A 23646-nucleotide genomic window follows, 5' to 3' on the forward strand; every position below is an offset into this window, starting at 1 on the left:
TCAAAACATAAGCTTTTCACTGTACTTCGGTACACATGACAGTAAATCAATCAATCAGGTTCTTCAGATTTGAAAGGAGCTAGATTAAAACGTATAGGGTGGAATCATATGGCGGTTGAGTGACATGGGCTATGGAGAAATGCATGGCAAAATTGGGCAACAAGTCTTGATTGAGATCATCTTGCTCCATCTTTTATGCTTTTCACAAGTGGTGTGGTAAAAATTCTTACTAGGCAGCTGCAAGATGCCAATTGATGGTCATTACTGATAATAATAAAATGCCTTATTTATACTACAATGCGCCTCATTAATGTTCAGGTTCTCATTTTACCAAACGCACCAAATAATCTCAAAACTGGGAAAACTTGACAAGGGAACCAGAGTGGGCACTTGCTCCAAACAACCTACATGATGGGCACTGGACAACATCTCTGGGAATGATCCATGGGCATCAGCTGCATGCACTCTTCTTCTACAGGCATTGATACCCGGTGCCTGCCAACCTGTCATAGCTATCATAGTACCTCAATGATACAGATCACTTGGAAGTGAAGATTTGCATTGCCCAGCTCACTGACAGCCAGCATATCTTTGCATGCACAGACAGGCAAATAACTCTTAGAAGACCCAAACTTAGAAAAGGAGTAAACAGCCAGGGAAGCAGAAGCAGACAACAGGAGAATATAGACTGATGAAATGGGCAGCCTCCTGGCAGATAAAATTTAACATATAGAAATGTGAAATGATTCATCTTGGTACAAAGAATAAGAATAAGAATACCATATAAACACAATGGTGCAGATTTAACAGAGATGTGAGTATATTGCAAACTGTGAGACTACACTCACATAACTTTGACAAGTTGAGGTGGCTTTTAAAGAAATATGTGGACAGCTTAGCTTTATAAATGGAGGGAACAGAATACAAAAGTAAGGAATAGGTGCTGGATTTAGAGATAACACAGTATGGAGCTGGAAGAACACAGCAGGCGAGGCAGCATCAGAGGAGCAGGAAAGGGTCCCGAATCAAAACACCAACTCTCCTGCTCCTCTGATGCTGCCTGGCCTGCTATGTTTTCTTTTCCAACTCCATACTGTGTTACAAAAGTAGAGGCTGTTTTATATAAAATACTGGTTTGGCCTCAACTGCAATATTGTGTTCAGTTCTGGGGACACCTTTTAAAAACGGTATTATATTCTTTAACGAGCTAGCAGAATAGGTTTACTAGATTGGTAGCAGGAATATGGGATTTCTCAATACTATGGCTACAGAAACTGGGGTTATTCTCCTTAGAGCTGTGTAGATTCTGGGAAGATTTTGCAGAATTCAAAATCAGCAAGGATTATGATAAACCAAGGACAAACCGTTTCCAGTTACAGAAGGATTGTTAACTAAAGAACATTAAGGTAATTGACAAAACGAATACATTAAGATAAGTTTATTTTTTATGCAACATTTTGTTACGATCTGCAATGTATTTGCCTGAAAGGACGGTAGAAGCAGTTTTTTTTAAGATGAATACTTGAACTTGCTGCAGGCTTAGCAGGAATGGGGGTGGAACTAATTGGAAGCTCTTTCACACAATCAGCACAGACGCCATAGTACGAAAGACCTCCGTTTTTAGGAATTCACAGAGGACGGAGCTGAAACTCACTCAATATTCATTCAGCTGCATAGTTAAAAACCCAGTGTGATTCCGGTCAATGCAAAAAGGGGTTTACTGGGGCGTTTAAGCCTGATGACGTTCCCCAGCCTTGTAAGGACAGGCATGTCATACCCTGTCATCAACAATGTGTCATTGTATTCCCTCAGGTCTGATTTTTCGCTTTACACACAGGTAAGAGTTTGTTTGGGAACATTGCTGATGGAATTTGTCAGTTCCAGGGAAAAGCGCGTAGCTCGGAAGCCCGCCCCCGATCTTTCAGTATTCTTTTACTTCGCTGAGAGAACTGTGAAAAGTAACCCGATGCAATTAATATATAGAAAAACGACATAATGTGCATTGAATTTGTAGTAAGCGGCAGCGGAGTGCGCTTAAACTACAGGGGGCGGACAATGTGAAGAGACAAAGCGGGACTTGGTTGGAAGGAGCACGTGTGGCGCGCATGTACGAGGTAGTGGGTACACAGAAAGGGGGGAGTAACGTGTCAGGAGCCGGATAAATAGTACTGGACGCGGCGCGGATATCCCTCCGCCAGGCGGTGACGCCATTTTTTTGTGTGGATTTTTTTTAAAAAAAAGAGAGAGGGAGCTCCGGAGGAGAAAAGAAGCGGAGAACCACGGAAGGAGCGGCCAGAGACTGAGAGGCATAGAGGCGCTATATCTACTCGTCGCACTCCCCAACCCCCCCCACTCCCCTCTCCGGAATCACGACCGTGAGCCATGGCGGATATAGACAAGCTGAATATAGACAGTATTATTCAGAGGTTGTTGGAAGGTGAGTGTCGGGGGTGGCCGTTAGCTTCGTGGGGGGCGGCCGCGGGAGGTTATGCCTCAACATTCCCCGGCCCCGGATCAGATCATGTTCGTTGTTGTTAGCCCCCTCCGCTTTCCCTTCAATTACCGGTATTCGGCCCACTCTTCTGGCTCAGGCTCTCTGGTTCTCTCTCTCTCTCTCTCTCTCTCTCTCGGCGCTCATGCCGAGTTACTGGCACGGTCCCCCCACCCCCGACTTCAATCAGAGCCGCCCACAGCCTCCATACCCCCCGCCCCACACCACCTGGTGTCCCAGTTCTTCAGCACGGCTTCCACTCCCATCGCACTCCGGAGACTCGTGTGCTGGTAACATAGGCCATGTTGGGTCGCGCAACCCCCATCCCACCGGGCTTGGTCGAAGCATCTGTAGAAATGGCAGGGGTAGGGGGAAAAGTCCCTTTCCTCCCCCTGCACCCGTCACGTCCTCTTGTATGTCCTTTCTGCCCCGATATCATCTCATCCCCCGCTCCATTCGTTCTCACATCCTGTTCTTTCTCCTCCCCCCTCCCCCGTGTTCTGCAATTAAAGGAGCACTTAGTTGGAGGGAAGCATTCACCAACTAATCTTTCTGTTACTAAAGAGCACAGAATTGTTTTGAGGAAGACTGTGTTAGTGACATTATTAGGGCACATCATTCTGAAACAATGTGAGGCACAGTTAAAGATACCATGATGTTTCCTGAACAATAGTTATTCCTTAACCAATATATTCCCATTTTTTTATAGCTGAGGCATACATGTCTACGAACTGATTGCAATGATTCCTGTACATTGAAAACAAAAAGTGCTGGAGATCCCAGCAGATCAGGCAGCATCCGTGGAGACAGTCATGTAGACTCAATGTTAACTTGCTCTGTCTACACAGATGCTGCCTGATCTGTTGTGATTTTTCTTTTAGTTTTTCAATACACATTCCAGCATCTGCAGTAATTTGCTTCTACATTCCTGTACAATAATGCCTATACTTAACGGTTTATAAGTTAGGATACTTTATGGATTTTTAGGGTGATTATGGAAGATGCTTTGTAAATACAAATGCCTTAATTCAAATGACAGTGGAGTTCTGGTGATATGCCTGGTATTCTTTCAATTGTTCCTGCTTTTACTGCCCCACTTCTCCCATGTTGCTTTGCAGCTTTGTGTGGGAAATTGCCGGATTTGCTAGTTAAAATATCAGTTCAAACACACTTGCCTTGAACCAAGTGGTGAACTCAAATCTGACAAATTTGGATTGCGTAATCTATACTGTAACTCAGTACAATACTGAAGGAGTACGCAAGTGTCATCTAAAGTCGATACGTTAGCTTGATTTCTCTCCATAGATGCTGCCTGATCCTCTGTAAGCTCCAGCACTCTTCTTTTTGTTTTCAATTCAGATTTCAGCATCTGCAGTAATTTGCTCCTACTGAAGGAGTATCATGTTGCTGAATCTGATTTTGGATAAGGTCTTTTGCAAGCTCAGGTTTGTAGTGGTTCACTTTGAACAGCAGCATGGAGGTTTCCTCAAGTCTTATTGAGCTATCTTTACTTCAAAAAAGACAGACCACCTGGTTACTAATCTGATGTTTTACCTACCCTGCCATGTGAAAATTGGCTGCATTCAGTGAGTGTAAAGTGCTTGGACATCTTGAATGGAAAAGCTATTATGAAAATAATGAGAGCAGATTTTTTCTCTAAGTAGTTTATTGTAATTTTGAGACATTATATTTTGGCAATGTAGGCCTGTAATAATGCTATTTAATCACAGCAGTGTAGGCTGTCTGCTGCCATTCATGTAGAAACCATCCTGATGTGTTTTAGAGTGTTTAAAAAGAAAGCACTAACCGTGAGAGAAATGTGGAAAGTATTACCACTTCTACCAAAGCTTGACCTTTAGTAGAAGAGGGTGAACACCAGGAAGGAATTACCTAGTGAGATCTAGATCACTGATTGCTCAATGATAGGACTAAGTGACAGGGAGTAAGAATTCAAACATAATTAAAGATAGGCATCATTTTTACTTGGGAGCATGCATCATAATAGGCCAGTTTTTTTGTGGCAAAATAAATAACCTCAATGAGTGATTGACAGATCTGTCTTCACTTTGCACACAAGCAGCCACTGTGATGTTTATCGTTTATCTGTTGCCATTAAGTTTCCTTAATGGTTTCTTTTTTGCTATATTTTGGTGAAAAACTGGTTATACATTTCGAGTCATTGGTTAGAATTTTGACCTGCTGTGTTGTATAAAGGCTCTGAGGAAATTGTTACAAAGATCTTCAGTTTTAGCAGATATGTTTAAATTGATTTTTTTTATTCTTGATGCTTAAATGGAGATGATTGCTTCCTTCAGATGAGGCATTTGTAATCCACACTTACACTCAAACTGAATGATAGCTGTTCATACAAACATTTAGGGTGGATAATGGTTGGGTTTTTTGACAGCTTGGTTTATTATATGCTCTGCACTTGGAATGGTCCACCTTTATAAAATCACTTTGAGCAGTACATTGTTCAACTAGCTGCAGCCCTGCTATTGTCACTACTCTCCGTTGTAAGTTTTAAATCTGGCATTGATGTATGAAGTTGACACTTCTCATACATCTAGTCTAAATATTAAAAAAAGTCCTCTTTATGGTGTTGGCAGCTTTAGTGAATGTTATTGTAAACATGTTTTGGGTGAATCTCTGTGTTTATAAATTGACATTTGTGCTTGAAAGATGACCGATGAAGGTACTGTTTATTTGCCCAGACCAAAACGTTCTGGGCTGAATGGCCTATTTCTGTTACTACATTTTCTGATCTTACAGTTGGGACGTTTCATGGAATACTGGTGAATTTCCATGATCTCAGTGCTGACTTTTTCTGTTTGTTTTTAATTTGTACCAGTGTTCAGAATAGAGGTTGGTCAGGTATAAAGTTTCACACTACTTCTGTATTTTGCTTTTTTTTGCATTAGCATTTCCCCTGTGATAATATGTGCATCCTTCAGATCATGGAATCTGATTCTTTTGTGCTTTTTTTGTGCTACTGCACTTGCCTCTGAAAACTTCAAACATTGTTTGCAACACAACCCTAATTTAGCAGAATAGGGATCCAATTTTGGATTGGAAGATTACCTTTTTACTCCAGGTGTGAATTTCTTTTTTCCCTCCCAAGACAACATTCTGATCTGTCCAGTACCTCAAAAGTTACAACTTTTGAAAACTAGATAACGAAGTGTGGAGCTGGATGAACACAGCAGGCCAAGCAGCATCTCAGGAGCACAAAAGCTGACGTTTCAGTCCTAGACCCTTCATCAGAGAGGGCCGAAACGTCAGCTTTTGTGCTCCTGAGATGCTGCTTGGCCTGCTGTGTTCATCCAGCTCCACACTTTGTTATCTTGGATTCTACAGCATCTGCAATTCCCATTATCACTGATACAACTTTTGAAAACTAGCTCCTTATGCAGGTTCAGTTGCAGGTTCCTGGATAATGTATTAATTGAAAAAAACCGTATTTTGTTACCACTAATGTAACCCTCTCAACTTGATGGCCTTTATTTTTCCCCCTGAAGGTTGATCTTTTCATTAAAACGTCCCTAAAATATGGTTGTGTGCCCTCTGCGCCCTCAATCCTGACATTTACTCAAATATGTTGACAGCTGTTTTACAAACTCTGTGATGAATTCTGGTCCAAAGATACATTTTTCAGCCAGGACTAAATGATATTTTTATTGTTAATGGAGCAAATTATTCTTAGTTATGCATGTCATGACTCTTGAAATGTATACAACATTTTGGCAATAGTTTACATCAGCGTGCAGAGTGAAATGCCCTTCCATCCTCTCTACACCAACGTCAAATCCTATTATAAAATCTGTCAACTTGCATGTACCGTGATTGAGTAATGTTGCCTTGCTGTTTCTGCAGCTGGATGCTGTAGTGCTTAGTCCAGAATCTGTTTTTAAAAATTTGTGTCCTTTTAGTCGTAGCCTAACTCTTTTTGGATCTTGTGTTTCATTCTTTTCTCTACCACATGATCTCACTTTTATCTCAGCATGAAATTGGGGCTATAAAATAGAATTTGACTGGGGCAGAGCAAGGGTGGTTTGGGATGGATGGAAGGCACAAGAATCCACAATTTAAAATAATAATGAAGTTATGGTTCAAACCACAATGTAATTGGGGCTCAAATGAAATTGAATAACCACAGAAACATTTGAGGGCTGTGGGTAAAGGTTGGGCCCATGGGATTATCAGAATTTCTCTACCTGAACTAGCTCAGATGACAGGATGCGAATTCTTCTCGAGAACAAAAATAGAAGTTGCTGGAAAAGCTCAGCAGATTATGGCAGCATCTGTGAAGAAAAAAAGAAAATCAGTTAATGTTTTGCGTCTGAAATGTTAACTCTGTTCTTTTCACAGATGCTGCCAGACCTGCTGAGCTTTTCCAGCAACTTCTGTTTTTCTTCCTATTTACAGTATTTGCAGTTCTTCTGGTTTTATTGCATATTTTTCTGCTGTGTAATCATTCTATAGTTGTATATCAAATTGCAAGCAGTAATCAGGCCAATTTGTGGTGCTATTCACTTTAAAGTACATGGGTTTTAATGGAATTTTTTGGTTAACATTGGTAACTATCTAATACTTACAAGTTCTCGTGCATACTAGTTCACCTCCAAAAAATAGCCTGTGTTACATTGAAAACGCGTTGCTGTTCCTTCACTAGCTGGGCCAGTCAATGGGTGCAATGGTTTATTATTTCATTAGCCTACCAAAGGCATCACATAGCTGCTTGTGTTCACTCAGCTCACACTGCAGCCACTGTTTCTTTCCCAAATGCTCCTGGGTGCCTTTTGCATTGCTCGCAGGAGTTAAGGTATAGCTTTTAACATCCAAGCGGCTACTGTCTATCTCAAAATTTGTTAAAACTTGTCAAGATTTTAACTGCTGCCTTCTTGGGCTAGGTCTAGTGTTAAGGCTTTGTGCAAGGTGTTTCTACACAATCCAGATATATCAATTGGTAGATAAAGGCCCTTAATTCCAGATAGTCATTTAAAGTCAAATACTATTATTATTGATTTTTACTGAAAACCTATCACTACATTAGTGTTGCAGGGTTTTTTGCAGTTTGACAATATTTTTGAAACTTCCTGATTTTAATATCTTTTACTGAATCATCAGAAACATGTTTTGCAGAGAGAACAGTTGCTAAAAAGTGGACTAAATAAAAGAACTTGTAAAAGACTGCCAATGACTTAAATGTGCAACTGAAAGCTAACTTATTTTCATGCATATAGTGGACTGGTACTGTAACTGTGTGTGTGCAGGAAGTTTTCCCCCTAGTACTGCAGTGCAAGTAAACAATAAACACCAATAAGTCTTTGCCTGATGTTCCCTCACATGCACCTCCCAACAGGAGATTCTATCTGGAAGCCCAAAAATTACATTTGCAATTGCATAATGTCTCCAGCAGTGTTGATATCTGTAATTTGATGATTTCTTGACCAGTGGATCTGAAGTTATTTACAGTTCTGCTACTGCTTTCCCAGGTGAAATCAACTTGCAGATTGTTCAATCTGATAACATCTTGCTCTGTTGCTCAGCTACTCACTTCCTTATCTAAGCTCTCACCAATCTAATGATCAAAGAAAAAGTTAACTGTACTTAACTGGATACTATAGAATTTTCTGTAATTTGAGTAACATAATGCAAGAATGCACTGACAAGGTATATGTATTTAATACGAATTTAAGGTTGCGTGCACAATCTTCCAGAGATTGAATTGCTTATTTTCTACATAGTAAAGTAGAAACCTGCCAAAGGGAAACTGAATGCTTGTTTGGAGGCTGCTTTGGTGCATCTTTACTTGTAGTGGCTTAAACAACTAGCCTGGGATTCAGGGTCCACTCTACTGGTTGAGGGTGAAGTGTCATTGTAAAATAAATGGTGCTTTATCATAAGGAAAAGAAAAGTAAGATACCCAATTTCAAGAATCCACAGAACTGACAAACTGAAATTAATTGGATTTGAACCTGCAATTTTGGAAGTTTGGCTGCTTTGTGTCACTGTGGCTGGTGAGAATGCAGTACAGCTAAGTAAAAGTATTTTGGGCGCAAGAAGATGTGCCACTCCAGGAATTTATCAATCACCAAATTACTTTGCACGTTTAAATCATTGGCAGTCTTTCGCAAGTTCTTTTTATTTAGTCCACTTTTTAGCAACTGTTCTCTCTGCAAAACATGTTTCTGATGATTCAGTAAAAGATATTAAAATCAGGAAGTTTCAAAAATATTCTCAAACTGCAAAAAACCCTGCAATACTAACGTAGTGATAGGTTTTCAGTAAAAATCAATAATACTTTGAAATATGGTAGAAAGCCCAAACTTCCTCCCAAACAATGGAAATAACATAAGATATGGGGCAATCAGCAAAATTATGGGATGATTAAGAATGGGTAGTCACTCTGTGAAATAATAGTTTTATAGCGGGCCAGATTAGAAAATACCATTCCAGCAACTGACCTGAGGATCCAAATACTTGCGCTGTAGTGTTGGAACCTGTTTTTCTTAATGAATGCAGCTAGTGAAAAAAATTCAGATTCACTAGTGGCACTCCAAAAATAAATGCCTTAAATTGCAACACGCACAAAAATAATTCAGATGGTCATACACTACTTGCTCCAAGGACTTGTGCTGATTTTTAGAAAAAAAAGACTAACTTTTATTGTAATTTGATTAAGGTTAATCAGACTATCTTCTATTTCTTTTCTGCATCGTGAAGCCTGTATCCCTTTGCTTAATTACCAGTTAAATGCTTACTGGTAAATACAGGAGGTGAAATGGGGTTGGTTTTTATGAAATTGGTTACAGTATGCTTCAGATAGCCAAAATCCCTGTGAAAAGAATAAGTGACATTAAAGGAATTGTAAAGGTTGTCTCGTATCATTTCTTCAGCCAGAGAGTGGTGGGGTTGTGGAATTCATTGCCACAGAGTGCAGTGGAGGCCGGGACGTTGGACGCCTTCAAGGCAGAGATCCACAAATTCTTGATCTCAGAAGGAATCAAGGGCTACGGGGAGAGTGCAGTAAAGTGGAGTTGAAATGCCCATCAGCCATGATTTAAATGGCGGAGTGGACTTGATGGGCCGAATGGCCTTATTTCCATTATGTCTTATGGTATCATCTTTTAAAAATGTGTAAAAACCACCAAAATGAACAACTGTCTTCTTTTGTAAACTAATGCTAATTTTTTTTATCCACCTGGATAAAATAACCCTTGTCCGATGTACTATTGTATGCTGCTATTAAAACTACAAAACATCTCTGCTTTCACACTTGACCTGCAAGTTAAACTGGATTGGAGTAGGCATGCATGTGCAACCTGTTGGATTAAGGAGTGCAGACTTGAAAGCATTTCATGTTGGATGAGTTCCCATACTTGCAGATGTGGTATTAAAGACACCAATCGAATTTGGTTAACTACAGCTTTGTATTTGGTGTCTTGATTATCTTGATTACCTTCTGTTCTTGGGCCCTAAGCAGCTGCTTTTTGTTTTGGTTTCAATGTATAAATAATTTGGAGTATTCCCTTTTTTATATATTTTTGCAGTGTAAATCATACATTTTTGGCTTCTAACTTGACCAGGCACTGAACAAGATTATAAATCACCTGTGGCAAGAACACCAGTATTGCCAGCCTTGATGTTCAGTGCTGGATTTCTGGATAGTCAAAATAACCAAATCTCTTAACCATGGTTAACTAAATGGTAGTCTGACAAGGTAGAATGTCTTCCCCAGTCACGAATACAAAATGGTCCATATTTCTTAATACAAGGTATATGTGAAGTTCAGTAGTGAATAATTATGACCTGCATTTTTCAGATTTAATATCACAGTTGCATACTTTGTATCCCTGAGCAGGCAGAAGGGTATTTTACCCCCACCTTTAACATCCCTCATCTTGAACATAGTTTTATTTTTGTTCAGTTTCTGTCTTGTCCTTCTACTTTGGTAATGCCTGTACAATATCCTGTTATGATAAGAATCGATGGAGCTGAGATCCAGAGCATTAGTTCTATGTGGAACTCATAGACAAATACAGTTAGTAAATAACACATCAAGCAGACATTTGTAAATACTTCACGTGGATACTGCTGAGGAAGTTGATCAGAAATGTTCAGAAGTGTTATTTCGCATCGCTGTGGAGCAGGTGGATCCTTAACCTGGGCTTCTGGCTCAAAGATACCACAAGAGCCTTGAAACTACATTTTGAGAAAACTTCTATATATGCAAATCAACTGCCACTCTCTATTAGCTGACCTTGACAACAGCACTGCTGGGACCACTATCATTTTGCTCTGTATATTCTTATGTATTTCTTTAAAATAAGGATATTTCCATTACTGATCTGAACCACTGATTTCCTGTTAGTAATTCTATGCATGTTCATCTTGGTCCAGCCTACCCTTACTCTTTCTGTGTTGGCCCTTAACAAAGTTTTGCCCGTTTTGTTTTCTCTAGTTTGTCTGCTTTTTTCACTATTTTCACAAAGCAACAAGCTATATAAAAATAAGAATGGTATCTAGCTTTCAGTGTGATTGTTTAAACATTAGAGGCTTACTGGATGATTTCTTTAAGTCCTTCCCAGGAGCAAAAATTATACTGCTACACCAAATTACTTTGTCATTTTTAATTCACAATTTAGTTAAGTTAAAGAAACTTTTTTTCTACTCATCAGCATGTTGTGTGATCATTACATTTCCATTTCAGCTTTGATCGGAATAATTTTTTTAAAAATAGAACGTGCAGTGCAGAAACAGTTATTCAACCTAAACTGTAACAGTCCTTAGATTCTATTACTCGCCTCCCATCTTTCCAAACCAATCCATACACCTGTCTATATAATTTCTTGTGGGCAATCTTGCTTTGATGGCCTCCGCTTTGCTTTTGATAGAGCAATGTCAAACATTTAAAGAATCCATGGTGGAACTGCACCAACTGTTCATTCCCATCTGGCACAAACACAACGGGGCCATGGCTAATGAGGTAAATTAGGGATAATATTCGATCCAAGCAAGGGGCATACAAATGGCTAAAAGAGCAGCAGACCTGAGGGTTGGCAGCAGTTTTAGATTTCAGCAAAAGATAGCTAGCCTAATATCTAATGTGTAATTTAAACTGACTCTCATTCCTTTTGAGTCTTCATATGCAATACACTTTATTGGATCACATCTTCATACCGTTGATTCCAGCCACCTTTTAGTGGCCACCTGAAATAGGATAAGTAGAAGATTTGGGGTTAATTGTAATAACTGCTTAGTTGAAACCAGGAAGTTGAGCATAGAAAATAGGATGGCCTTTTAAAGGCAATGCATTTGACTTAATTGGTGCTTTTGTACAGAATCAAATTTAAACTGATTTTTTTCAAATGTTTAACATCTCTTGACCTTTCTTGTTCCCATGCATGTACATACAGTAAGCAGTCCATAATAGCCGTTGTATTTTGAAGGAATGAGGACATTTAGTGCAATAACCTCACTGACCTGTTTTGGAATATGAATAACATTGGAGATTGCTTGAAATCTTCCAGCTGTACACTTCATGGCTTGCATTTTTCTCTGGGATTCGGTAGTTTACTACTTTCACAATAACACAACCATCATTAGTCATTGTTTAATCTTACTAAATCATGTGTTGTGATTTGGATAATCTGCAAAGTTGCCAATATCTAACTCAACTGTATAACGTGTTTGACAGTTTTGCAAATTTGGCTGTGTTTTAGGTTTTTAAAAATATAAATTTTCATCCTGGCAAAAACATCTTTTGAAATAAAATGTTCTTTCTCTTATGAGCTTAATGAAGTCTTTAAGGAGGCTTTTGTTATAAAGCTGTATTTCAAACAAAGACGGCTTCAGGTTTTAATTCATGTCAGCAATGAAATTGATTATGACAATATTCTTGAAAGACTATTTGAATACCGTTTTCTTTCTATCTAGCTATTGGATGTGGGTTAGTGAATTTGCAGTGTGCCCAGCTGAAATTCCAAGACAATTAATTTGATTTTTGGGATTTTTGTCTGTGGTTCAAGACCATTCGAACAAACAGACTTGGAGCAGGAGTAGGCCACTTGCATCTTGAGCCTGCTCGATCATTCAAAAAGATGGCTGATTATTCCACAGTCCTGCCCACTGCCAGTAACCTTTTCACTTCTTTGCCGAAGAATCTACCTTAAAAATATTCAAAGATTCTGCTTCTACCATTTTTTTTTAGGGAGACCATTCCAAAGACATTCAGTCCTCAGGAGAAATTTCGATTCATGTCATTAAACTCGCAATCCCATATTTTTAAAACACAGCTTTAGATTCTCCCACATAAGGAAAAATCCTTTGTGTTTGCACCCTGTCAAGACTCCACAGATCTTGTATGTTTCATTTGAATCATTATTCTTCTGAGCCCTAGTGAATACAAGCTTTAGCCTATTGTCCTTTCCATGTAAGACAATCTATCCTTTCCAGGAATTAGTCTAGTAAACCTTTGAAATGCTTCTAACGTATTTACATCTTAAGGGGACCATACAGTACAGTTAGTTAACTGCGTCATAACTAAAATGTCATTGGTTTTGTGATTAATTCTGCCAACAATAACTTTACAATCTAATAGAATTTTATTCCCTAATTATTTGTTTTACTACTCTTTCGCAATTTACACTAAGTCACTCAGATCCCTCCAGATCTGTCATCTCTAATATTTAACAGTTTTAGATAATATGCTGCTTTATTGTTTCAGCCAAATGGACAATTCTACGTTTTCCTATCTTGTATTCAATTAACCAAATAATTGTCCTAAACTATCTCTATCCCTTACATCATCTTCAAAGTTTACTTCGCTACTAACACAAAGATAGATACAAACTTACTTCTGATCCTGTCATCCGTGACATTTTAAGTTGTAAAATGTTGAGGTCCCTTCACTGATCCCTGTGGCAAGGTTGTAACAAGGTGTGTCAACCAAAAAAAGACTTTTTATATAAATGCAAAATATGGTGATCTGAAGCAAATAGAGAAAGCTGGAGAAATCAGGTCTGGCAGCATTTGTGGAGAGAGGAAAAAGTTAACATTTGGAGTCTAGTACTATTCTTAACACACAGCTTCTTCAGAACAACTTCAAAATCCAATTATGCCGAGTGCTTCCTGCTAGCTAGCTAGTCTTCTCTCCATGCCAATGTATTGCCCCTACATCATGAGCCTTTTTAACTTTTTCTACTAATCTTTTTAGTGGCATCTTATCAAATGCATTCTGGAAAACTTTTAAATACAGTACTATCTAGATATTAACCAAGGAAGGATATTTTGATTTCAATGTTGCAATGTTTCATTTGATATTTTAATGTGGAAGCTGCAATTACCCTACTGTTGTATGTTTAGCAACACAGTAAACTTCTCAAATTGCAAAAGACAATGTTTAAATCCTCTAGTATATGTTTCCAAATTAACATGACAGCTGTCAATTGATTTTTTTTTCTTCAATCTAGTGCGAGGTTCTAAACCAGGAAAAAATGTACAGCTGCAAGAGAATGAAATCAGAGGCTTGTGCCTCAAGTCTCGTGAAATCTTCCTCAGTCAACCTATTCTTCTGGAACTTGAAGCTCCATTAAAAATATGTGGTGAGTAGCATCATAGTCAATTTGTTGATTCAATGTATTGAATCTTTGGATTGTAGCTTTTAACAAACTCAAATTACAAGCAGTAGTAGGCCACATATCTCCTAGAGGCTGGTCCATCATTCCATAAGATTATGGCTGCTCTGATTATCCTATCCCTAATAACCTTTTGTCCCTTGCTTATCAGAAAAAGTACCTGTGCTTCCATAATTTTTGAGGAACAGAATTCCAGTTCAGAATATTTAAACACTCTCTATTTTGAAGCAAGGTATTAATCTTGACATTCAAAGTTATTTTAATTTTGCTGACTGTACAATGCTCATTAAAAGGGAAGTGACTTATGAAATGAAACCTTACAGAAAATGCTTTCGATTTTAAAGAAAGGCCATGTTTTTATTTTTTAGTTTAAATAAGGGCATTGATTTTGACTTTCTAGTGTGTGGTGTGAAAATGAACTATTTTCTCACAATTGCTGAAGTATTCATCTAATTTTTTTTAAACAAATGAGAGGTTTATGCAAGTTTCTTGCAGTATTATTTTAGATATTAACTGCATCTCAAGTGTTCCAGCAGATGGATTGCTGTATAAAATAGCCAGGGAGGAAACTGTCTCCTCTGTTTCTATGTATAATTAAACAAGTGACTTTGGGAAGAGCCTTTATGTTAGAAATTTGAGAGCATAGCTTTGCCATGAAAGGTACAGGATTGTCATCTGTTTTATCTCAATTACTGATAATATTACCACTACGTTAGTCTTCCCCTTTCTCACATCTGCGATGAAATGCAGATTCTGCGATGGATGTGCTTAGTGTTACAGTGACGCTAGGCACAAAATACAATAGCTGTTAGAAATTTTAAGAGCTTTACCTCATAATGTGCACAGGAAATTGTGGGTTTTGCTTCTGCTACTGTTGTACAGAGAGGAAATATGTTGTGTGCTTTTAATTCAAGGCGTAAACAGTGCATAATGGCTGAGCATTTCATCTGAAGTCATATACATGAGATGCTCTGTTTCTCTACCTCTTCTTTTTTTTTGTGCCGCCCCCCATGAACACACTGTGCCACATCTGCACAGCCCATGCCTGTCTGTTTTACTGATTGTTCTAAATTTGATCCAGCTACTGCCAACTGTCTGACCCATGTTTCACACTACTGCTACTTGATGTACTTTAGTAACTGACTAAATTTTTCTTTTAAATCTCCCCCACCCACCCAGGTGACATACATGGCCAATATTACGATTTACTTCGGTTGTTTGAATATGGAGGATTCCCACCAGAAAGCAACTATCTCTTTCTGGGAGATTATGTGGACAGGGGAAAACAGTCTTTGGAAACTATCTGTCTGTTGTTGGCATACAAAATTAAGTATCCGGAGAATTTTTTCCTTCTGCGTGGAAACCATGAATGTGCCAGTATAAACAGAATATATGGATTCTATGATGAATGTAAGGAAACATTGTCTAGTTTACTATTGCATAATCATAGTCAATTCTGCATAATAGTTTTTTTTAAAAAACAATTCTAATCTACTGAAGATTCTGACAACTTTGCACAAGTCAGGCAAGTGTACGTGTGTGACTGAAGCTACTCTCTTTATCTCTAGTTCAGCTACTTCTCGCATCAGTGCTTTTAGTGAAACTAAACACTCTAATGACAAATAAAGACAACCCTTGTTACCTCTTTGATAATGCCTCTAAATTGGAACAGATTTAGTCCCTTTTAGTTAATGTATTCTTTTGAAAGTTTTTGGAAATTTATTATGGTATTTCATAGCTTTATTCCCATTTAGTAATTGAGATATGCAAGTTTAAAACATTCATATAATATTGTCATTGGAATATCTCTCTCATGCAATTCATTCTTTAATTTTAATACTAAACCTACTGCATGAGTGAATGCTGAGAAGATGAAAAGAAATCTTCTGATATTTAGTTTTTCAATCCATTCAAACAGGAGTCGAGAGGCGTTACTTTCAGTGTTTTACAACTGGCACAGTAATGAATCACTTATACTTAGCTGATTGTCCCTTGTAGCCCTCCACTTTCAAATTAATGCTAACAACAGTAAAATGAAGATTTGTCTTTTTCCTGTTTCAGTTCTTAAAAATTGATTTTGTTCTTGCATTATCTTTCTTTCACTGATTCACCCAAAGATGATGGGTATCCAAACATTAAAGATACAAATGGTGCAAGTAAAAGAAGCCATTAAATATTTAAACACAGCTTCCAAAAAAAGTTACATAAATCTGTGCTAGATTTTAAACTTTGTGTTCCTGTTTATTAGGTACCTACCTTTTTCCCCCATGTCTCTCTTCTAGGTAAAAGGAGGTACAATATTAAATTGTGGAAGACTTTTACAGACTGTTTCAACTGCTTACCTATTGCTGCCATTGTGGATGAAAAAATATTTTGCTGTCATGGAGGTGAGTATAATTCAGTTTGAGTACAGGATCTTACCTCCTTTTGAGGCCTGGGATTTTTAAAGTAACTTTTTAATGCGAATTTGAATTAATTATGAACATTTTCCATTTTTAGTTAGGCTTTTTCTTCGTTTGCTGAATGCCAGTGTTTTAACACATACCTTTTTAAAAACTTCTCATTGTAATAGTACAGTTACAGTGTTGCAGTAGGGAGCAGTAAATGAGTATTCAGTAACTTAATTTTTCTTTCTCAAATCAGGTTTGTCACCTGATCTTCAGTCGATGGAACAAATCAGACGAATCATGCGACCCACTGATGTGCCTGATCAAGGGCTTCTCTGTGATCTCTTGTGGTCTGACCCAGACAAAGATGTTTTAGGATGGGGTGAGAATGATCGAGGTGTCTCATTCACATTTGGAGCAGAAGTAGTTGCAAAATTCCTTCATAAACATGACCTGGATCTGATCTGTAGAGCCCACCAGGTATGTCATAGCAGTTTTATTTTGCTTGTGTATAAATTTACTGCTTTTAAATATTTATAAATTTTATTTAGTTAAATTGAGAAACCAACTTCTGAATTTCACTTAAATCTAGAAATCCAGTTGTTTACCTATTTAAAATATCACTTTATTCTGATTTAATGCAGCTTCTGCTAGTCAATAACTTGTTTAAAATACAACTGAACAGTAATTGATACCTGCAATTTTCCCTAGCTTGCCATGCTCTTTTTGTAATGCTCACTCTTCAGTTGTCATTTAGTAGACTGCAGTCAGCTAAACTATGGTGTGAAAACTTTCAAAAAAAAATTTGTCTATTATTCATGTGTAAACTTTTAAGTTGCTGGTGAATGTACTAATGGATAAATTGATTATAGTTTATTGCTTAATGTGGTAAGAAATGAAATGGATTGTTTTTTTAAAAAAAAACTCAAGTTGCATTTTGATAAAATAAAACAATCTTTGATTTGTTCCATTTTGCTCCTGAAGAGTTCAGATTAGTGCTACAAACTGTCCAACTATACATGCAGAATATAGTCTCTCATGTAATCTAGACGAGTAGTTAGGATTAGTATTGTGTATTATGAAACTGAATACAGTGGATTTATTGAAGAAAAGTTTGAAATAACTTACGATTTAGTTAGAGATATTGGAAATAGGAGTGGGATAGGCAGTTAGCTCTGCAAGTCTGCTCCACTAGTCAATATGATTTTGACTGATCATTCAGCTCTGCTTACTCCTCATATATTTTGATCCCTTTAGCTCTAAGAACAAAATCTAACTCCTCAAACATTCAATGTTTTGGTCTCAACCACTTTCTGCGGCAGAGAATTTCAGACTTTCAGCACTCGGGATAAAGGTGTTTCTCCTCATCTCTGTTCTAAAAGGCTTACTGCATGTCCTTCGACTGTGACTGTCTGGTCATTTGGAACATCCTTCCTATGTTTACCCTGTTTAGTCTTTAGACTTTTATACTTGGAGATTCACTTTTTATTCTTTTTAACTCCACTAAATACTGAGAGTCTCTCATAAGTCAGTCCTACCATCTCAGGAATCAGTCTGTAAACCTTTGCTGCATTCCCTCCATAGGCAGAATATCCATCCTCGGATAACCAGACCAAACCTGCACACAATACTTCAGGTTATTGGTCTCAGTGAGGCTTTGTCCAATTGCAATTATATAACCGTTCTTGCCAAATCCTCTAGCTATGTAGGCAATGTATTATTTGCCACCTTCACCTTGCCTACGCTTTCTTTCAGTGACTGACGTACAAGGATGTTCAGTTCTCATTGGACTTCCCCTTTTCCCATTCTGTCACCAGTCAGATCTGTTTTTGTTTTTGCTGTCAGTGGATAACAACATTTATTTGCATTATACTTCATCTGCCGTGCATTTGCCCACTCACTCAACTTATCCAATTTGCATTGAATATCTTTGCATCCACCTCATGGCTCAAGCTCCCAATAAGCTGTGTTGTCTGCAGGATTGAAGATATCACGTTTAGTTCCCTTTAAATCATTAATACGTATTGTGAATAGTTGTGGTCATGTACTGATACCTCACCAGTCAGTGGCAGCCACTGACGAAAATGACTACTTATTCCTCCTGTTTCTCATCTGCCAGCCAGTTTTCAATCAATGTCCTCTACCCCCAATCCCAGGTGCTTTAATTTTGCACACAGATCACTCATGTTGGACCTTATCGAAAGCTTCTGGAAGTCCAAGTAAACCACATCTAGATGTATATTTACACATCTACCATTTCATGCCTTTCCAATATTACTACAGTTTGGGGTGTAAATATACAATGGCCACTATCATTCTCTGCCCCTTTGGTGTTTCTAAGCTGTACCTGCACTGCTTCCACTTCAGAGACAATATCCTTATTATCCTATCCTATATTGTTTAAAGTAGTCTCTAATCATCAATACTGCTCCATCTCCTTTTCTTCTTTGTTTGTCTTTCATAAAAATCGAATACTGTTGCATGTTCAGTTCCATCCCTCGTCATCCTGCAGACATATCTCTGAAATCCCAACTATTCCATACAAGTTTAGACCTATTTATGGAACAAATTTATCCACTTTGTTGCAAATGTTCTCTACATTAAGATTTGTCTTTTTAATCGTCCTGTTTTGCATTATTTTGTGCTGCAGCCCTGTTTGATCTTTGCTTTTGAATTCTCTGCGTATCACTTTATTCCCAGCCCCTTCATTTTAGTTTAAACTCTCCACAAACACGCTAGCAAATCCACCCCCTAGATGTACAGACCAGTCCTACCCAGGAGCAACCCAGCTAGCTTGTACTGGCCCCACCTCTTGCAGAACTGGTTCCAATGTCTCAAGAATCTGAGCCCTGTCCTTTGGCAACATCTTTCCATCCACACATTCATCTGATATATCCTGCTTTTCCACTCTGGCTAGCATTTTGACACTGGTAGCAATCCTGAGATCACTGCCTTTTTGAGGTCCTACTTTTGAACTTGCTTCCTAACTACTTGCTCTTTTTAGGACCTCATCCCTTTTTTTTGTTTGTTTTAAACCTATATTGGTACCAATGTGTATGATTTACAGAATGTCCTGTAGCTGTTCTGAGCCACCCTTGACATATTTTCAATATTAGGCTGAAAAGGTATGATGCCAAAAACACAAGGAAACAAATTTGTCCTACTGACTTGATCCAAACTTTTATTCAAACTCCAGGCTTCTGTCTAAATTTCTTAGCATTGATTTTGTTGGCAATCTTTTTGAATTGGTTGGAACAAGCAATTTAATTCTTGCTGCCTTAAATATTATTGCCTTCTATGTTGACAGCTACTGTTTGACTTGAGCAGTTGTATTAAAATGGCAGGACTTCATACTACCATTTAAATCACAGTAATCTGAATTAAAAGTAACCATTAGTAACATCCGCTCTAAATAATGGGTGTAGGGTTGTGATCTCTAGTAATCCATGTTCACTTTGTTTCCATTTCTGAAACAGGTTGTAGAAGATGGATATGAATTCTTTGCCAAAAGACAGTTGGTAACTTTGTTCTCTGCACCCAATTATTGTGGGGAGTTCGATAATGCAGGTGCTATGATGAGTGTGGATGAAACCTTGATGTGTTCTTTTCAGGTAAGCTGAACCCTTCGGATTTGTTACCAAGTATATTTTGTTTTGTGCGACAAACTCAACAGTACAGTGGATGTAATAGTTCAAGTTTCATTTTTCTAACTAATACTCGATGGGCATGTTTATTGTGAAGCTTTTGCCAGACATTAAGCCTCTTGAGAAGACAGAGGTAAGCAGCCTACTGATAATATTCCTGGAGAATGGAAGACCTTGGAGTTCAGATTTGATGCACACAACTTCCTTGTAATTTGATGACATTGAATGTTTAGTTTTTGGCACTTTCTAATGGAAGCTGTAGTAGAGATGATTGTGGTTCACCAAAGTTTTTCAGCATTTCAATAAGTGGAATATATTCACTGTTTATGATTGATCAAACATTTTAAAAACAAAAAATCACCCAATGTTGAAACCTATATCAGATTTTACCACTTTGCTTGGCATGCATAGTCCAATAGAAAACGGCTGTTGGGTTGAAAATTAACTTTACCGCTGGACACCCGCAGATTCCATGTGCATCTGTATGAATTAGTTGTTCCTGTTAAATGCTAATGAACACATTTCTGAAAGATTTAAAAATTAAGCTGTATTGTCATTTTAAAATGTGGCCATTTGGTACAATTGTAAATAATTAGGGACTTGACTTTTTTTTTAAAAAAGGCTTCTTGAAAAAAAAAATCATTGTTTTTGAAATGTTCACTTCCTTTTTCTAGATTTTGAAACCAGCAGAGAAAAAGAAACCTAATACAAGCCGACCTGTAACGCCACCAAGGAGCATGATCACAAAACAAGCCAAGAAATAAAACCAGGAACTCTGGCATTGCCTGTTTGGACTTGTATTATAATAGTTTGTCTCCATTTTTAACTTTTTTTTTCTTTTTATGTAAAGTGTATCTGTCAGCTTGCTTGAATTAGATTACTATTTGTTGACTTGTGGTTTATCTGCTTTATACAGAACCATGATTGCTGTCTCTGAACAGCAAACATGTCTTCTCCCCCCACCCCTCAAGATGGAAGAATATAAAATAGTACTGTAGCTGTTTTAATTTGCATCAGGGCTCCTGATTGTTAGCACTAGCTGCTAGCAATAATGTGCTTGACTGCTATTCCTCAGCAGGTTTCAATGTAGGTTGGGGAGGGGGTTGGTGGGAAATAGAAATGAGTTGTAGTTGACAGAATTTTGACATTTTGGTACACTTCACAAAAGTGATATAAATGCCTTGTGATGACTGTTGTTTTCCTTTTTTATTTTTTTAAGACCTGAAGAGGTGATGCTTGTGAGCTGGTAACTGACCTTTGGGGGGGTTGGGGGGCAAAATCTCACTGACATGTAGGAAGTGGCATACTGTTTATAAAACCTCAAAGTCAGAGTTCAAAAAAGATTTTGTACTTTCTCATGTTTTTATTTAGAAGAATGCATCTGCTTTTTTTCCAATCTACATGTCTGTTGTGTAAACAACTGTTGTATAGATGTCATGATTTAGAAGGATCTGCCCCTCCACTCTGCCAGCGTCACAGAGAATGACGTAAATTTGATTAAGCACACTTCCTGTACTGTATATTTTAAATGATGAAATAAAGCCATTATTTTACATTTGGCATCTTGATTTGTCAATATTAGGTTCCTTGTATAATGCCAAACAAATGCATTAGTAAACACCTGGCAAAGATGGAGGAGAACAGATTGAGAAACAGCTAGCATAGGTTATTGAACTTTAAATTGTATTTGTCATTCAGCCATTCCTGTTCTTTTGGGATTGGGAGGTTGTTTCCTCTCTTCCCATCTATTGACCCTGGTCTTGAGGCTAAGCAAGCAACCTGTTCCTGGGATTCTGTCATTATGCAGTTGGCCATTGGCTGTATGACAGTTGTTTTGGAGTGTTCAATGTAAACTTCCTCTGCTATCTCCCCATGATTTCAAAGATAAGAGCTTGTAGTTTGAGTTCTAAACTTTAAGTTCTGCGCAAATGGACTTTTGCCCATTTTTAGTTTGTCCAATATCCCCACGAAAATATATTGCACCAATTCTCTCCCCCTTTATACTACACTGTAACTTGTAGATGCTTCACTGTTGAAATCATTAATATTTGTAAGGTAAAAATGCGACTGTATCACTTCTCTACACTGTGTCCCTGCTAATGGCCATGGAGGTACTGCTTTATTTCCCCTGCCACTTTGCTGGGGAAGATCAAAATTGGGCACATCCATATGAGATGTGTGGCTCATTTTTAGAGGGCAGATTTTAAAGTGGCGGATTCCTGGGCATGCTTGCATGCTGTACTCTCAACCAAGGAATTAACTAATTTCATGATCAAAAATGGGAAGAAAAATAAAGCCTTTTTACAAATCTGGATTCTTGCACATCTGTGTTTTGGTTATTTAGCTAACTTGGAATTGAAGGAACTATCACAATATATTGTATGCCTGAAATGACAGTCATAGCTCAAGATTTTCCTCTTGGATAATTTCATTATCATCCAAACAGGAAGACTATCCAATTTATTAAACAATTAATAACTAGTTATAAGCAAGAGGGGAAAGTAAATCAGAAAACGGTTCCACACCCCAAGAAAGATTCACTGACAAAATGTATAGATGATTGAGTTGGACAAGATTTGCCTTCAGTAGTCTGATTCATGGTAAAGGTTCCAGACACATACCAGGTTCCAGGATCTATCTATTTCACTGTTTTCACTAAAAATTCGGATGGACCAGTTCTAGTAGCCAACGTGCCTTGTGAAAGACCACTCAAGGTACTGGTGAGAAGTTGTTCTCCAGTATGCGATGTTTTTTTTTCCTGAAGTGAAAAGGTACACCACGAGTCCTTCAAACTACGTAGAGTATTGACATGATTCATCATTTGGTCAACCTGTTAATTGCTCAACAATTTTAACTAAAATAGAACCAGTAAAAATAAAATTACATTCCCACAACTGCAGAGCAGAATGAAATGTAATTGTATTGTCACTGAACTGGAAATCTAGAGCCGAGGAAGTGTTCAAATCCCAACACCAGATGGAAAAATTTGGATTCAATAATCTGGAATAAAAAGGTAGTCTAATGGCAATTGCTGTCGATTTTGTCATATGAAAAACCCATCTGGTTCGCTAATTTCCCTTTTTTTATGGAAGGAAATCTGCAAACGTTGTCAGGTCTGGCCTACTTGACCCCAGACCCACAAATGTGATTGACCCTTAACTGCTGTCTGGACAATTGAATTAAAAATTAGTGATTGAACATTCATCAAATGAAGATTCATAGGTACAGAAATATGCTCAATTGTTGGGTGCATATAATTAAGCAAATCTGACTCAGTTGCAATTAAACATATCCCACACAACTTTTTCCTCTGAAAAATATGCAGCTTCAAGTACTTCAACTTTTAGGTATTTGGTGGAATTTTCTTTTACGTGCGTATCCATGCTGTTAATGATATAGCACTGTCATACTTTAACTTCAGGCATAGCCTCATTTGGGTGACCTTGCTGTTGCAAGTTGGCTGGTTTAGTTTCCTATGTTAACCT

General features: G+C 37.9%; 1 protein-coding gene across 1 annotated transcript; it reads left to right on the top strand.

Moving 5' to 3' along the window:
• Positions 1-2179: 2179 nt before the first annotated feature.
• On the top strand, positions 2180-22475 carry ppp1cc (protein phosphatase 1, catalytic subunit, gamma isozyme). Its single transcript, XM_048556342.2, has 7 exons — positions 2180-2437; positions 13966-14097; positions 15310-15540; positions 16413-16517; positions 16774-16997; positions 19994-20128; positions 20836-22475. The coding sequence occupies exons 1-7, from the start codon at positions 2383-2385 to the stop codon at positions 20923-20925; spliced, it is 972 nt and encodes a 323-aa protein (XP_048412299.1). The 5' UTR covers positions 2180-2382; the 3' UTR covers positions 20926-22475.
• The last annotated feature ends 1171 nt before the right edge of the window (positions 22476-23646 follow it).

Source organism: Stegostoma tigrinum, chromosome 26, assembly GCF_030684315.1.
Source record: "Stegostoma tigrinum isolate sSteTig4 chromosome 26, sSteTig4.hap1, whole genome shotgun sequence".
NCBI lineage: Eukaryota > Metazoa > Chordata > Chondrichthyes > Orectolobiformes > Stegostomatidae > Stegostoma > Stegostoma tigrinum.